At 36.1% G+C, this 17,988-nt stretch overlaps 1 protein-coding gene across 1 annotated transcript; it reads right to left on the bottom strand.

Annotated features, from left to right (window-relative positions):
* Nucleotides 1-1,925: 1,925 nt before the first annotated feature.
* On the bottom strand, nucleotides 1,926-15,129 carry LOC119767317. The gene is made up of 3 exons (XM_038255649.1): nucleotides 14,680-15,129; nucleotides 3,578-3,702; nucleotides 1,926-3,469 (listed from the first exon to the last, which is right to left on the bottom strand). The coding sequence occupies exons 1-3, from the start codon at nucleotides 14,773-14,775 to the stop codon at nucleotides 3,364-3,366; spliced, it is 327 nt and encodes a 108-aa protein (XP_038111577.1). The 5' UTR covers nucleotides 14,776-15,129; the 3' UTR covers nucleotides 1,926-3,363.
* Nucleotides 15,130-17,988: the final 2,859 nt, after the last annotated feature.

The following is a 17,988-nucleotide window of genomic DNA, read 5'->3' as shown; positions in this document are numbered from 1 at the left end:
TTTGAAATTTTTATTTGAAAAAAAAAAAAATACAAAAATCAAAAACTGGCGATTTTTTATATGAAAAACAGCAAAATATTTTTATCTTTTTTTTAAATACAGATTTTGCAAATCGGTCTTCGTCATGCACACGTAACCGGTTTAACGAGTCTCCACCAAAATTTTGAGCCGATTTGGTCAAAGCAATGTTGAGATATCGTGGCACCCGTTATTTGAAACTGCTAACTTCAAATAGCTATATCTCGGCAATGATACAACCAAATGTCTTCAAATTTGTTTTGTTAATAGATGAAAATGTACATTTTAAAGCCCTGAAAACAGATTTTGAAAAAAAATTAAGTGTGTGCTCAAACCAACCTATGACATTTTTGCCGATTTACATGTATGTAACCCCTTAACTCAAAATTGACGAAATTGCATATGGGACGGACTTGATTTGAGCGGTAGTGTAGTACATTTTCGATTTCAAAACATATTTGTATTTATGTTCCTGGTTAATGTTTGCTTAAGAAAATATCAATTTTTTTCATTAAAATTCAATAATACCATTAACAATCACAAACCTGCCAAAGTTTCGGTTGAACAAGCTAAATCAGAGTAGACACGTGTTATTTGTACACAAAAAATATGAATTATCAAATAATTCTTGTAAAAAATACATTTTTACACGGTTTTATGATTTTAATTTCTGAATAAATCCCATAAATTCAAAAACTTAGACAAAACATAATTTTCAAAATGTTTAGCGGTTTGCAACCTTCTACAAAGTTGTTTCTTGTCTTACTCATCAAAATGACTCATGAAACACATCATTTGATAAGTTTTCTGAACTGTTAGTATAAAGTTTCCAATGAATAATAAAGGAATTTAAAACCAAAAAACTTAAAATAGAGATATCTCAAAATTTTTCCGATGAAACATTTCGCTTTTAGAAGCATTGGAAAGCTGAGAAAATTTCCTATAAGACACATTTAAAAGTGGCGATGACTATTTTTTCATGATAAGGTTGTTCTAGAAAACACGCCGTGTAACATTATAGACTGAGTACCCATTATTGTTTTTCTAATAATGTCAATCCAATATGTTTTTCTTGATTAAATTTAAATGTCTTGCGACAAATAATGTACTTCTGAAATTAAAAAAATGGCATTTGAAGTTTAGCCTAAAAACATTCGAAGCTTTAGGTAAAATTCTCACTGGATGATATCATTATGTTTTTGAAAAATTAATTGCACCAATATATTTCTCGGAGTTTCATCATTTTGTGAGAAAGGCTCTTTTTCACCTCTGGTGATATTAAATCGGGTTTTTTTTCTCTGTTTTGATATGTCTATAAAACACTTAAAATTTATTCAAAAAATATTTTTTATACATGAATTGTTTGATAAACTTATCAACCGAGCATTTCTCTACCAAAACCGGAAATGGATTTTATTTGTATTTTTTTATTTGTCCCAAACTTTGTGGGGGCCTTCCCTATGACCAAAGAAGCTTTTTTTGTGTCATTGGTTTACCCATACAAGTCTCCATGCAATTTTGGCTGCTGTCCATACAAAAATGGTACGTAAATATTCAAACAGCTACAACTTTTGATTGAATTTTCTGATCAATTTGGTGTTTTGGGCAAAGTTGTAGGTATTGTTGAGGACTATTGAAAAAAAAAAAAAAAAATAGGTACATATAAAGAGGGTTGGAATTCCACAAGGCGATCAATTTGGTTCGACCATGTTGCTCAATTAACGGATAAAAATATTTGAAAAAAATAATAAAACCCTGTTGAAGTGTCACCTGGAAGGTTACGGTATAGAGAATAGTTGAAAAGTAACGAAAAAGCAGGATTCGCCCTAAGCAAGTGAGGCGAACTTTAACAATAAAAGGGACATTCTGTGGTATTATCCGCTACATCAAAAGCATACACATCCTGCTATACTTTATCCAATACATTTATTTCTGTTTTTTTTCTTTGATGCAACATGTATGCTTGTTGTGTGTTTGCCATTACAGTCATTACAAATATCAAGCTTAAATCCTAACTAATTCAATTTATTTCAGCAAAAATTAAAAAAAGATTATTTCTCCTCCTGTTGTTGATTGTTTAACAGCAGTTACGATGATGTGGGTGTGTGTGTGTGCATTTAACCTTTTTTCCTTCCTTTTCATCAAATACTGATTTATGTTATTTGCGTGTGGGTGCGTGTGGGTATGTGAGTGTGTGGAACAAAATGGTGGTATGTGTGTGTTTGGATAAAGCTATAGTTGTTGAGCGTTTAAAAAAATACGATTTATCTGTCCGGCAACCTGTTGTCTGCGTGTAAAAATACTGTATTCTATTGTGTTGAAGAGAGTTGTCGAAACAAAAAAGACGAATTGACGCGCGCTTCCCGAGTCCGAGGGTAAAAAGGCAATTAAAAAAGCTCGTGGATCAAATTTTAAGTACGTTTCTAACATTACGATTTTATTTTTTTTTTTTTGCAAGGCTGATCAGCATCGATCAGCTTGTTTTTGTGTTGTTGTGTTTTGAAACGTTTCTTCGCAAATTGGAGAAAGAGTGCCACATTTGTACTGTCCCAAGGGCTTTAGGATTTCATTCTTTTTTTTGTTTTATCAAATTCCTTGTTCGTTAAGTATCATTATAAACAGTCACCAGACAATGCCAATTATTACTTCAGTGGAATAAATAGGTAGCATATAGAGTATAAAACATGTAGTTCGATGGGATAAGTCATGTTTCTTTTGCTGTATTTTTTTTTAAATATGTTTGCAACAGATTGAGCACCCTCAAATCCGTTGCTCCTGCACGTGTGTTGACTATTTTATAGATGGACATAAATTATTCGGATTCTTTTTGAAAGAAATTTTAGTGTCTCATGTAGACCATTTGTAAACGTTTGTTACAAAATAATTGCTAAATAATATTGATTATTACTCCACTTTTTTCGAAGAATTGTTTGACATTCTAGGAGTTTACGCTGTTTGTCAGTTTTTTTGTGTGTTTCTTTGCAAAAGATCAGCTGCTCTCTCCTGCATTTGCAAATGATTACCTTACTCACTAGTTCATAATAGTAATGTTGTGTTCAGCTATGCTATCCATGGGCTGGAAAAAAAAACCGACAAACTATCCGGCTTATTGAGTGTAAAAAATAATCAATGCAAATAAGGTTGTTTTTTGAATTTTTCTAGCTTTCTTAATTATTTCTAAATGATGAGTTCAGACGAAAGGGGAAATATGCCAATGAAGGGATATAAATTAAATAAAGTGAAAAAAGAGCAAAAAAAGTAACCTTAAAAGAAGGGGTAGTCTTATTGAATAGTGTACAGTTCACGAGTGTCTGCAGCAAGCAATGGGGCGCCCATTTGCCGGGATTATTGCACGGGAGGCGCGTTGATGCGGTTGCACTTGTACTCGTACGCACTGATGGACAGATCCTCGCTCGTGCGGACGCACTGCGTATTTTCCGGACATTCGCAACTGTTTCAAGGAAATTATTGCAAAATGTTAAATCAAATTGAGGGAATAAATGCTTTAGCTGATATTTTAAATATCAATCTGCCTCAGCTTTTTCAATTAAAAACTTACGGGTTCTTCACGAAGCTTTCGATTTGTCGGGTGAAAGGTTTGTAGATCGCCCAGCCGCACACCGTGTTGCTCGAGCAAATCTCTGTCTTGTTCTCGTTGGCTGACCGTGCGACCCGCGAAAAGTCCTGGAAAAGAGAAAATATGAAGTGTGTGTTGTTGATTTTTTGTCAAAACATTTAGGGAGGGGATTTAAAATAAAACATAAAATGTTCATTTTTATTTCATAAATCGACGGAGATTTTTTTTTTCAAAATTCTGGGCATGGTTTTAATACAATGCGAAACTTGCTGATCTCAGAAAAAGTTACAAATAAAATTAATTACAAATGATATAAGTATGGAATGACTATTTTTTTTAATTGACCTACTTTTCATCATGCAACTTATTTGAGTTGCGAAAAGTAAAATCTATCACACACTTAAAACCACCTACTGCCAGCCATGTTTATGTTTTTCAAATCTTTTGCAAGGTTTTATAACAGCAGCTTACATGCAAAATAAATATTTTTTATTGATTTGGCGATGTGACGTAAGCGCCACTAAACAGAAAAAAAATAAAATTCAAAATCACATTCTAGTTTTTCAAATTTAGCTGAAAATTCATGTTTTAAAAATTTTGAAAGAAAAACTATCATTTACATAAATAAATACGCTGATTTTTTTGTTGTAAAAAGTGGTTTTCTGTTTTCAGTTTGGAATCGTTTGGAATATTTTGAGCATGAGCATGAGCATGGTTGACTGCCAATGAGCTGCTACTCCGTTATTGACAGATCAGCTGAAGTTAAACAATGAATCAAAAATGATCAGTGGGAGCCAACCATCCGTTCACTGTTTAACCTCTGAAGATCCCTACTTTATTAGTCAATACCGGCGCCCTCCCAATTCAACGAAAGGGAGGAATGTTAGTCCGATAGTTGAAGTTGCAGACTCATCAAGCACATAATTTTTCGCTATATACTTGTTGATACCGCTTGAGACCGTTGAATCCACAGCATCTCCTTCAAGCATCACGTGATTAATTTTTTTTGGGTTAGTAGGATAAGGTATTGGCTTTTCGATGCCTCTCGAGCTACGATGCTATGGGGAGGACTTTCATAACAGACCCGTCGGCGAGCCTTCCGAGCAACGAAGCTATGGGAAGGTCTTTCTGGTTTACATACAAAATCACTCACACAAAATTATTTTGCTCCACTATTAACTCGACGATCCAAAATGTCAGTGGGTCTTTCGATCATTATTTATCATTATTTTTATTCTTTCGATTCATTATTTAGGCTTTTCACCATAAAAAATAAAACCTTATTCGAAAAAAATATACACAATTTACCCGACGCCGTGCCTTCCGATCAACGATGATATAGGAAGGGCTTTGAAAATCACAAAACAATTTATTAAGATTACAATAGCACAAAAAACACCAATCACTCAACAAAAATGACGCTCAAGACACAAATAATTCAGTAAGGCAAGAGCGTGGCCTCGCCGCCCGCAATCGACTGAAGTAGGAAACACAATTAACACCCTGTTGCTTTGGAACACAATTACTACGACAAACTCAACTGGCGGCGTGCCCTCCGATCAACGATGATAAAGGAAGGACTGATATTATCATTGCTAGCAAGAAATAGCACACATAAAAACACGACAAAAGGCACACACAAAAAAAAAAACACTTTTCACTACGAATATTTTTTACGACCACGCGCTCCCTTTACAAATTATGCACTCACCCCATACGAACAGCGACCGAAAAGCACACAAAAAAAATTAACCTGAATAATCACGACTTCGCGTCCCCACTTCCAGCGCACCAATCTAGGAATAGTTTGGAATATTTTAATGGGAAAAAGCACACGATTTTCCAAAATTTCAAATGGAGATTATTTTTTATTAAATTTATGGATTAACAAATATTTTTTGAAATAAATTTGAAGAGAAATTTCTTACCTTTAAAACGCTTTTTAGGGTTTGTAAATCCGTTTTGATTGTCGAAAGATATTACACTTTAACTGCCGTTCTACGCATAATTGTCCCATGTCATTTTTGGACGATTTTGACTTTTTAACATTTTTAAGTTTAGTTTGTCGTATACTTTAAGAAAAACACATAAAATCGGGTACTTTGTTCGGAAACTCATTGAAAACAACATCAAGTCTGTTTGTCCCATCGTTAAACTTCTACGCATAATTGTCCCACCAAGTATTTTCTTATACGGAATCATTAGTTTTATGTAGCATTATGCCGTGTTTACCTGTTGTTTAGCAAGAGGATCACAAATAAGAGTGAAACACTGCTAACTGGGGCAATTAGGGACACATTGGGCGAATAAGAACCCACGGGACAATTATGCGTAGAAACACAGAAATCGATCGAAAAATTTCAATCGCGTTTTTCTCAGTTGCACTTTTTCGAACATGGGACAATTATGCGTAGAACGGCAGTTAAAGACAACCATATTTAGGCTGATTTTTGAGTAACAAACATGGTCCCAAAGGTTCAAAGTCAAACGAAGTTCGCATAAAAATAAACGTATGTCAAACCCTAAAAAGCGTTTGAAAAGTAAGAGATTTCTTTACAAAATTGCAATAAAAAATATTTGTTAAGGATCGATCCACCTATAAGGCTAGATCAATTAAAAATCCATACCAAAAATAAAAAACCTTAACATTTTTAAAAACGCAGTTTTCACCGATGGAATATTTTCGTATATCGATGCCTCTGTGCTCTCTTGTACTAGGCTTGCTGCTCTTGTGCTATCTAGTTAGCATAAGAGAGCACAGAAGCATCAATATATATTCTGATTCAGGCCGGTAAACACACCACTTTCTACGTTTAAATCTCCGAAGGGGTATCTTGTTTTATAATATTTTTTTTACAGCCACACCGCGCGACCTTAAATTACTGCTAAAAGTAAATTATTATTTTAATATATTTGAATTTTTGTAAACTGTTAGGCTGGTACAAATTTAATGTTTTTGTCTTCCGACCCCCTTCAAAGTTGGCCCGAAAAATCATCAGAAAACTTCAAAATTTAAATGGAAATTTAAGTGCAATCAGCTGAAATCAATTTGAATTGTATTCCCTCGCTTATGGGAATATTTTGAACATTTTTGGGTTAATTTAAAAAATATTTCGATTTTTTGAAAATTTTCGATGTTAACTATCGCAAAAAGTTATTTTTTCGCATTTTTTTTGTTTCCGCCAAATCATACATTTTTATGAAACTAATGATTGCAAAACAACTGAACTAGTGTAAAATGTATTTTAAAAAACTGTTTGCATGGAAATTTTGTTACGAGGGGGAGGCGGGGGGAGTGGAGGGGGTCGCCTCTCCATATAGGCTTTCTAATTGAGACCAAATTCGTGTGCTTTTTCACAAAAACTAAAAATATACAGTACCTTTTTTCTAGAAATCTGGAGGAAATCTTATTTTGCGAAAACTTATCATGTAGCCTTAACACTCCCTGTATTTTTTTCTCAGTTTGCCGGGTTTTTTGCATATGAGACAATTATGCGAACATGTGCAGAAAAGGTATTCTAAACACAGTCCAGAGCATGAGCATGAGCATGAGCATGAGCATGAGAGACCACCCATGGTTGTCCTTCTCCGTTGCTGAACAGAACCGTAATATCCTTTCAGCACTACTGATCATAGGCTTCGACTATCAAGTGGTATTTCCCTTATCAACAGCATGTATGAATGCGCTGAAAAGATAAAACACCATGACTTCCAAAACAAGATCAGTTGCGAATAGGTAACAGTCATTGGCCACCAACGGCGCCCGCCATGTCAGTTTGTAGATCTCGATTTTAAGGGACGGGAATGTTAGTTAGCGCAGGTTGCTACTAGGGCAGCTGATTTACTCTGTGCTTACACCCCACAAGCGCCAGGAACCTGAAAATTGGTTAGTAGGATAGGGTGTTTGGTCAGGATTCATCATAGAAGATGATGATGCGACCCAAAATCATAGTGTTTGTTGAAAGGTATTATATTTTATTCTCAAGGCAAACAATCGGTTGCTGCGGATGAGACATTTCCCGTTTAACTGTTGTTAAATTTTTAATGAAATGGTTTAATCTTAGACAGCCGGCTGTGGAAAGATAAAACCAAATAATATTTATTTATAAAATGAGGTGTTAAAAACAATGCTGCAATGATAGCGTAGTCTGATTTTTAATTATATAATCATTTAGTTCATGAATTTGTTACGGAATAGACGCGACGAACTCAATCATCAAATGCCTTCCGATCTTCTTTCTGTTAGCTAGATAATGTATTGATTTTCGTTGCCTCTCGAGCTACGATGCTATGGAGAGGGCTTAACACACAAACAACCGACGTCGAGCCCTCCGAGCTACGGAGCTATGGGAAGGTCTTTTCAACACAAAAAAGACTCGCGCACCACACGACGTTCTTGATGAAACAAAATAATTTTGTTACGCGATAAACCTAACGAACTCGGATCGTTTTTATCGAAAACTATATAAAGAGAACAAAAAAATCTCATCGGCCAACGAACGCGCGAACTAAGTAAAATGAAAAAGAAGAAGAAGAAGACCAATCACCCCATGCACACAAACAGCGACACAAAAGAGACGAAAATAACACAAAAAACAGGACTGCGCGTCCTCATAGGTACTGCACTAATGATCAATGAACTCACTTGATTGTTCAAAAATCAAATCGAATTGATTTAAAGTAATTGCCAAAGTGTAGAAACAATTTAAACCGTTAATAGTTTGCGACGACCCGAACACAACGTGGACAATTTTTAAAGGCAGAAATAAATAAAACAAAACAAAAATACCAACAACATTAAAAATAGGATTCACAACAAAAAGGGCATATATCTCCACACATACTTAAAAAAATCAAGTAAACACGCAACATGGAACGAACTCACCAGATGATAGTTGATAATCCTCCACTCGCAGAAATTGTTCGCTTTCATAGATGAAGAAGTCCACCTTCCATCTTTGAAACACAACCGCCACCGATCACTCGCAAACCAACATCACTGAACCAATGAGCCTCCCACCCAACACCCAGACTCGGTAGTCAACACCACCCACCACCGTTAGAGCACAACGCCAGCATGTCATCTGTTTACCAACAAAGCGCGATGACACCAAACACTGACGATGCTCTCTCTCCCTCACTCAAAACGAACAAACGTCACTGATGGACGGCGGACGCCACTCCTCAGCCCTGCAGGAAAGTGAAGCCTCCGTTTGACACTTGCACAAATGATGCACGGTTGCAACGCGCCGACCGCACTTCGATGGATGAATGAAAAAAAAAAAAGAAAAAACACCGAACCACCGAAACTTTATTCCAAGAACAGGCGGAAAAACTCTTGTTGTTGGAAAACCTTCACCTTCCCCGACAACTTCTATAAAACGTCCACATTTCGAGCACACAACCAACACCAAAAACTTCAGAAAACACTACAAAATCACGAAAATCCCGGTGCACCGCAAAACAATCAACCGCTCGTGGGCAATGTTGCCAGGCTCCTCCCGGTATTCTAAACACAGTCCAGACTCGATTATCCGAAGGCCTCGGAAAATTTCACTTCAGATATTTTTTTATTGTCGAGCTTAAGTATGACCCCTAAACTACGTTAAAATGTTTTAGAATTTTTAAATCTGAGAGGTCGCTGTACTCAAATTTTATGTAAAAACAAGAAATTAAAAAAAAAACGAAAAAAAAATCGATATTCGATTATCCGAAGTCCAATACAAACCTTCGAATAATCGAACTTTGGATAATCGAGACTTCGGATAATCGAGCCTGGACTGTAGTTTGCAATCGATCTCAAAGGTTCTCCTCTAAAAATACTAATTAATAGGGTAGAATAAAATCCCAGCTATTTAGATTCACTCATCACATTATCTTACAGTTATTTAAATAACGACTTTGATGAAACGCTGTCAAGACTGATGTCACTGCAAGTGATCTACTTCAATGAAAATTGCCCTACTGTAGCGTAACCGTCCATTGCAAAGAGACCTATTACCGACCACCTTGGCGTAGGTCAAGAATTTTCTTCTCAAATATCACGTTTCCAAGCACCCAGGCCAGCAGCAGTTTGTAAGCATACATTCCTCTAGGTTGTAATCAAATTGAGTGGGGAGGGGTCCAGATTATGCAAATATTTTGTCACGTAGACCGGGCCCCATCACGTTACATCAACGCGCTGGAAGTGACATCGCAACCGGCCGGGTGATTTGTAGAATTGAATGTGCTTCGGAACACTTGAAAAACTATTACTATTTAGCTCGTGGCTTGTAGTAAAACAGATTGGAAGATCTGGTGTGGGCGAGTTTCATTGACAAATTTGTTTCAGTTTTGTTAGATAAGAATGAGGCTAAAAAATCACCTTTCCAAATCTTGTTTGGTTTTAATTTTTAACTCATTATGTATGATAAGGTGTTATCTTCACACTTCCTGATATTCAGTACTGTTAATTCATGTGTAAACCAATTTATCATAATTAATTCAGTGCGAATGATTAAACATTTAAAACACCTGTAGACACCTTCCATATGGACCGAGTCTGTTTCTGAATTTCACACACATTTTGCCAAGTCACTCACAAAAGTTAATGCGCAAAATATCGTGCGTTAGCCTTTCTCTCTACGCACATTCCACAGCGAACGTAAACAACACATGTTGGCTTGTTTTGGTTGGGCAGGCTCAGATCTAGTTCTGCGATTAATTGGTTACTTTGTTTTGGTTGCTTTTAGGCCAACTTGGATAAGGCTGGTACAAATATTTTTAAAAGTTTTTGTCACCCCCCCCCTTCAAAATTGGCCCGAAAAATCAGGGGGCAAAAAAAATATTTTTACAATAAACTTTAAAATTTCAATGAACATTCAAGTGCAACCAACTGAAATCAAATTAAAATACATTCTTCTGCGTTTAAAATCATTTTTAGCATGTTTGGGTTTATTAAAAAATCTTAATAATTTTTTAAAATTTTCGATGCAAAATCTTTTTTTTCGATACAATTTTTGTTTTTGTCAGATCTTAGATTTTTTGAAACCTAATGATTGCAAAACAACTGAACTAGTGTAAAATGCATTTTAAAACACTTTTTTCATTTAAATGTGAAGGCTATGGCTTGTTATTTAAATTTTTATATTTTTTTATTTTTTTGCCCCCCCCCTTGACCTCGGCCAGGGCCGAGGGACAAAAACTTTTTTAAATATTTGCATCGGCCTAAGTTTGCCAAAAAAGAAGTCATGTACGGTAAAATAGACAGCTCTTCAATATAATTTGCAAAATATTTTGTTTTTTTTTTATAAATTCAAATGAGGATTTTGCAAAAGGGTGCCAACTCACAAAGCAGTTGCCCTGACCCCTCTTCAATTTGCGTGAAATGTTGTCCTTAGGGATGATTTTGGCCCCTGATCACGAATACAAGGTCCATTAATTGATAACCCGTGACGAAGGGACCCCATACATTTTTGAACAATCGAAAAAAGACATTTATGTAAAATTGAACGCCCGATTTGATGACGGACTCAAAGTTCTAAAAACGTATTTTTCATCGATAAAAAAATACGAAAATAGTTTTAAAACCTCTGCCATGTTTCGGTACTCAACTGTAGTTTTTTTGGGACATGTAATTTTATAGAAGATTTCATGTACTTTTCGAATCTGCAATAACCCAGAAGAATATTTTTCTCATTTGGGTAATTCTCCGCCAACTAACACAGCAGTTGTCCCGACCCCTCTTATTAAAAAAAAATCAATTTATTTTATTTACCGAAATAACAATTTTACAACTTGTGTGAATAACTGGTGCATAGAGATTTGGTGTTCCTTGCAACTATTTCCTTTTCAATCACCGCTTTGTAACAGAAGGTTCTTCAAATGCAATTAAATAGAAACTAGGGAAAAGTTATGAAAAAGTTCTTTTTTGCGTTTCTCTTTGTTTCGATGAACGGCCATGATCAACGACGACCAACTTTTTCAAAACTTTTTTTCGTAAAATCGCGATAACTCGTGATGCTTATAAGCAAATTCCTTATGTTTACATATCAAAATTTTTGTAATTGTCTGTTCTACAACTTTGTAGAACATTGTTACACTCTAAAAAATAACCCTGCTTAGTTAAAAAAAACACAAAATTAAAAAAAAAATATTGTACTAAATGAAATAATGACCCTTCCGGGTCAATTTAGATTCGAAAAGAACATTAAATTTCCCATAAAATGACATGTTCCAAAAAAATTTACAGTCGAATAACGGAAAATGGCAGAGTTTTTAAAACATTTTTTGCGTTTTTCTTAGTAAAACATACGTTTTTTTCGGAATTCTAAGTACGCCATCAAATCGGGCGTCTAACTTTACATAAAAGTCTCTTTGACATCAAATTTCTATCTCATCACCGTTTCAGGCTGCAAATTTTTGAAAAACACCTATTTTTTCGCATGTTCAAAAATTGAAGGGGTCGTACCGCTCCTCCGTCACAAGGTATCAAAAAATAGACCTCGGATTCGTGATCAGGGACAAAAGTTACCCTTTAGGACAAAGTTTCACGCAAATCGAAGAGGGGTCGGGGCAACTTTTTCCCGATTTCGTGTGAGTTGGTAGAGAATTACCCATTTAGAACATAATGTTTCATTTTAAAATAAGGGGTTTGCTTGTAACCATTACAAGTTTTCACGATTTTACGAAAAACATGTTTAGAAAAATTTAGTTACCAATTTCCGAATGTCATGTTTCAAGGTTGTTCTAAAGAAAATTGAAATGAGTTCAACTCGCTTACAAAAAAATGTTCGTTGTTAATTTCAAAAAAATGTTCTAGGAGAAGATTAAGATAATAGATAAGTATTGAAGATTTTAAACATTATCAATTTGTTTTGCAAAATGTTTCCAACATGTAAGGCCATTGCAAACATTCCCAAAAAATTAAAGGGCAAAAAATGACTAAAATTAAAATTGTCACTGCAAAAACTTGTCAAATCAATTTTCAAAATTATTTAAAGACCACAAAACGGTTGTTTTATGAAATCAAATAACTTCATAAGTTCATTGATATTTCGCATTTTTTTTTTTGTTAGTATCATAACTGTAATGATATATTAGTTATTTTGTGATACATTCCGAAAATCGAAAATCAGGCTTTTAATTCAGCATTTTTTGCCCAGATTAAGGCACAAAATGTTTCTTTTTCACTAAAAATAAATATCGTTTATAATTGGACATTTTAGAAACTAACGATTGCAAAACGATTTCACAATTTAAATTTTTTATATATTTTATTAAATCTTGTCCCAACTCCCCTTCGACTTACGTCAAGGATCAAACAATAATTGCAAAAGAATTATGATTTTTGGAAAAATCTTACTTTTTTAAATTGTTGAAAGCTAAAGCTAAAAGCTAAAATTAAACGTACTTTATCCTTTTCAATTTTAATTCATTTAAGGGTTAGTTACGGTAAAAATATTTATGTCTGTCTTTAAAAAAAATAATGTTCATGATTGATCATAACCAAAACAGTCTTTGAACGGAGAACGTTTCCTAAAATTATCTATTTTTTTATTATATTATAATGGACATGTGATGGCTGTGATACTAGGGTGCCCAACAAAAATTACCCCCTGCTCCACAAGTGCAAAAGGGTTTTTGCAAGTTTTTTGTGTGATTTTAGGCATCTGTCCCAAATTTAAGCGAATTTGGTTGAGATTAACCCATTTATACCCGATGTTTTTTCATGCGAAAATGTCATTTTTAAATTGCTAATAAATTTTCAGGGTCGAGTTTTACAGCTTTGGTATGTTTTACAAAGTTTTAGAGCATTAAATTTCCAATGAGAATCTCACTTTTGGAAGTAGCGCACCCTGTAGGAAAAACTGTAGGAATGTTTGATTTTTTAATACATTTTTTTCGATTTTTCACATACCAACTTGTCCTTTGAGTATCAATTAGTAAATGTTGACCGATTTTGCTCATATTTGGCTCATAGTCCTGACATAGATCAAGGAACAACATTCAGCTTGTGGAGCGTGGTTTTGGAAAAAAGCTCATATTCTGGGCCCCCTAAGTCTAGAAATGTTTCAAAATTAAAAAAACAAACACAATTTTTTTTGAAAGGGTCCAAAAACCAACGATTTTGATTGCATTTTTAAAAATTCCTGTGAAAATATTTTTTATTTCGATTTTAATATTGGAATCAACCCAAAAAAATATTAAAATTGGGCATTATTGATTTTTTTTACAGTCAGGATTGGTGGCGTGGTGCCTATCATCCCAGTTGGTCTGGATTCGCTCCCAAATGGTTTCGGTGACATTTTTCGAGACGAGATTTGTTGGCCCCGGTCTAACCTAGGAGTTAGGTCGTTAGTTCAGCCTAGGTGTAGGAGTCGTTTCCCTGGGTCTTGGCTCGGTGGAGTCGCTGGTAGGCAGTTGAACTCACAATCCAAAGGTCGTCAGTTCGAATCCCGGGGTGAATGGGAGCTTAGATGTAAAAAGAGGATTGGATTGTCTTTACCGTTTCAAATCTTCGGACACCTAGTTTCGAGTAGGAATCTCGCAATAGAGAACGCCAAGGCAATGCTGTAGAGCGAACAATTTGATTTGGATGTATAAATATTTTTTTATATAATGTCCCAATAAGTTAAGAAAAACTATCTTCTTATGACGCCGTCCAAAAAAATGCATTCCTCTAAATTGAATAATGCCGGTGTTGCATAATTTGATCCGGCGGCGGCGTTGTTTGTTTTGACGGGGCTTTTTTTGATTTGGGTCGCGCCTGAAGGTCAGACGGATTTTTTTCCTCAACTTTTGTTTTCGCAAGTGTCGCATTATTTTTATCTTTTTTTTATATTTATTAAATTAAAGTGCACCATGATGGTGGTTTACGATTGGTTTGTTTGTGTGTTTTTGAAACTTTATCGTAAACAAGAAGAGCGCGACGGTTCGCTTTGACGACAGTAAGGTGAAACATTTTGAGTGAAAAGTGACGAGAAGTTAGGAGACATGTGAGGAATCTGACACTTGGACAGATGAGAGTCAGACGGATCAATATGGAGCAAATTGTGGAAAATTTATTGTTTTTTTTTTTTCGTGGGGATCTGAGTTGGACTTACCTTCAGGAAGATGTTGGCTTGTTCCGACACCTGGGTGTTGCTGAGTAGCAGGACAGCAATCAGCACCGCACTACACAATTGCACCAATCGAGCCATTGTTTTGCACAGATGTGTTCACAATTTCTAGCTTCTAGAGTATCTTCAAGAACTTCACTGCTTCGAACACCACTTCGTTTGCTTCTGCTGGACCAAGTTTGGCCTCACTATACCACTACTGGCTGAGTTGTCTTTCTATTTTCCTAGTGGAAGTCCACTGAATTTCACAATTCTTCCACTTAACACGATGGATAGATTAGTGTCTTCGATGGGACAAATTGAAAGCTTCTGCAGAGAAGAGACACGTCGTCGTCTATCGTCGTCCAACTACTACTCTGGATCTGGTTCGGGACTTTCGGGAGCTGGTCTGGTCTGATCTGCGCCACGAACGTTTTGTGAATGAATTTATTACTTCCGACGCCGTAGAATTTATTTCTCGCGCGGACGAGCCTCACGATGTCGAACGAACGGCCACGAAACCGAACAGAACTTGGAGAGAGAGAGAGAGCAAAGGAACGAAGAGCGAAAGACTCGCCAATGAACTCGCGAGGGAATCTCGAGTTTGGTTCGAACTCATGAACCCACCCAGCATCCGGAGACGAGAAAGTGTCGAAATTTTTACTGTACAATCACTCTCCGAATATCGCACCCGGCATTTCTACGCAGCTTTTCACCGGTTTTTCTCTCATCTGGTGTGTGTGTTTGTAGTGGTGTTGGAACACGTGCCGAAACGCACGTGCTCGGGGGAAAAGAGAACGAAAAAGGTGATTTCCACGCAGGCGGACAGAATGCATCTTCAACATCATCCGATGTGATCCGATAGTTTGGCTTTTTGCTTTTCTGCTTTCCACCTTCTACCGATGCAAGAAACTAGAAAATTTCGTAAGATTTTACCGGTAATAGATGAAACGATTAAATAACAAGCGCCAGGTCGTGACGAGGCGCTTTTTTCCTTGCTTGTTCTGGGAGAATTCTTCGAAGAAAGCGGTTATAGTTTACAAATGTGGAGGTATAATGTTGAACACGTCTGACGGAGCTAATCATAACTGAAACAACTGATGAAGGGAGATTACATGAGAATGTTCAGAATCTGTAGGAGGAAATTGAATTAAGTTGATCATAGTTATAACATTGAAATTTACAAAAGTTGAATGAGCAGTTAGATGTTTAGAAAACATATGCCTTCATGTCAAACATGCTTTGCGACTAGTCTAGAAAATTTTAATTCAGTATTGATGAAGACTCCTGACGCTGTTAAAGGGTGTAATAAATTCAAATTTAATGGGGATCCAACGATTTTCCCACTCATTTTTTTGTGGAAATATCCTGAAATACAGCAAAGCCAAAATGCTGTCAAAGGCAAACTTGTGGAAAATTTAACGAGCTTTCTGTTTAAAAATATTTTCGAGACTGAAAAATGAAGTCTCACTCATAGAAATGCAGATAATTTAAAAAAAAATATTATAAAAATCTCCGTTTTTCAGCATTTTTTTTTAAACCGCCCGATCTTTACAAGGATTGGACTTAGGACAAGGGCTGTGGAGTCGGAGCCGGAGTCGGTGGAGTCGGGCCTTTTTGGGGACCTGGAGTCGGAGTCGGCTAAATTGTATGAGCTGGAGTCGGAGTCGGAGCCGGAGTCGTAAATTTCTGCTAAACCCGGAGTCGGAGCTGGAGTCGGAGTTGTCAAAAAATTTAATATATTTAACGAACATATTTATTGTTCAATATTTGTTATAATTCAGGTCAATTCCCATTTTTTAATATTTTAAATTTATTTATTGAATTGCGTGCACTGCGTTGTCTTTTTTTGTTTAATTTATTTTGTGGTTCAAGATATTTATCAGATACCATGATGTTTTCGAAGCATTTTTATTGTGATTGGAAAGCTCACTATCAGTATTTAACGAAAATAATTATGTTTTTAAGCATTATCAACTATTATATCAATCTTCTACTTGGAACGCTACATGCTAATTTTGTATGTAAATAAAAACAAATCAAAGTGTCGTGCTGAAAACATTTCAAGCTGACAAAAAATATCGAAAATAAGTTGCAACTTATTTTGAAATAAGTTAAACCGGCGCTCTTATGCCTCGCATATGCAACTTTGCATATACGAGTCAAAAAAATCAAACCATCCACAATAACGACCCCCGGGTCTTTTGTGGTTTCTATTGCAAGTTTCTGCTCGAACCTAGGAGTCCGAAGGCTTGAATAGGGAGAGCACCCAAACCTCTTTTTACTCCAAGGAACCTTTGCGAGTCCAACCGCCGCCAGCGATTCCACCGGAGTAGGCTTGGTTTGGTGTGTTGTTTGTACTTATGGCATGGAGACGACACCTACACCTGGAATGACTTAACGGCCTAACAACCAAGGCCGGGACCGACATTTTACTTCCTCATCCGATGGAAGGTTGGAGCTGATGGAAATCGAACCCAAAATCATCCGCTTACAAAGCGAACAGCGTAACCATTCGGCCACGCACTGCCACGAGTCATTGAATTTATTAGATATATCGATAACCCCAATGTTTACAATTTCTCCACAAAACTCTTAAAGTGTTGATCCTTAAATAATATCGTTGAGCAAGTCTATTTTTTTAAATGCCTTAAATCGGGGTGATATAATTGATATAATTTAATTTGTATGTTTAAAGTGTGTACTGGGCTGGATCACACAATGTCCATGTGCGTCTTCTCAAATAAATTCAAAAAAGCTATAAAAAATAGTTACTTTGAAAATTTCTTATTTCAAAACCAGGGTATCTTTGATAGTTGTTGCCCACAAATTCCTCATTACTGAATTCAATAAAATTTACTGAAATCTGCACTACTGAAATTTTCAGTAAATGAAAACTGCCTACAGACGACTCCTACACCTGGATTGAGCTAACGACCTAAACCTTCAGGTCATACTGGGGCCGACATTTACTTCCCCGTCCGACGGAAGGCGTGGTCAGACAAATCTCGTCTCGAAAAATGCCACCGGGGCCCTCTGGGATCGAACCCAAGCCGACTGGGTGAGAGGCAACCACGCTTACCCCTACACCACGGTTCCGAATTTTTCAAACAACAAAAATCCAACTTTACTCAAAAAATTGTTGTGCTGAAAATGCGTTTTTTTTTCAATATTTAAAATACAGATTAGATGTCGGAGTCAGAGTCGGAGCCGAAGTCAACAAATTATGGAAAGTTGGAATCGGAGTCGGAGTCGGCTAGAGTTGGTAGGCCAGAGTCGGAACCGGAGTCAACAATTTGTGGAAAGCCCGAGCCG

The sequence above is a fragment of the Culex quinquefasciatus genome, chromosome 2, assembly GCF_015732765.1.
Source record: "Culex quinquefasciatus strain JHB chromosome 2, VPISU_Cqui_1.0_pri_paternal, whole genome shotgun sequence".
NCBI lineage: Eukaryota > Metazoa > Arthropoda > Insecta > Diptera > Culicidae > Culex > Culex quinquefasciatus.
The sequence above is the reverse complement of the archived record's forward strand: the minus strand, read 5'-3'. Positions and strand labels throughout refer to the sequence as shown.

Excerpts from the sequence above, each read along its gene's own strand:
- LOC119767317 (XM_038255649.1), bottom strand. The coding sequence starts at position 14,775 with ATGGCTCGATTGGTGCAATTGTGTAGTGCGGTGCTGATTGCTGTCCTG. Across the intron at positions 3,703-14,679 it reads AAGCCAACATCTTCCTGAAG|GACTTTTCGCGGGTCGCACG; the intron begins GTAAGTCCAACT and ends TCTCTTTTCCAG. Across the intron at positions 3,470-3,577 it reads GAAAGCTTCGTGAAGAACCC|TTGCGAATGTCCGGAAAATA; the intron begins GTAAGTTTTTAA and ends TCCTTGAAACAG.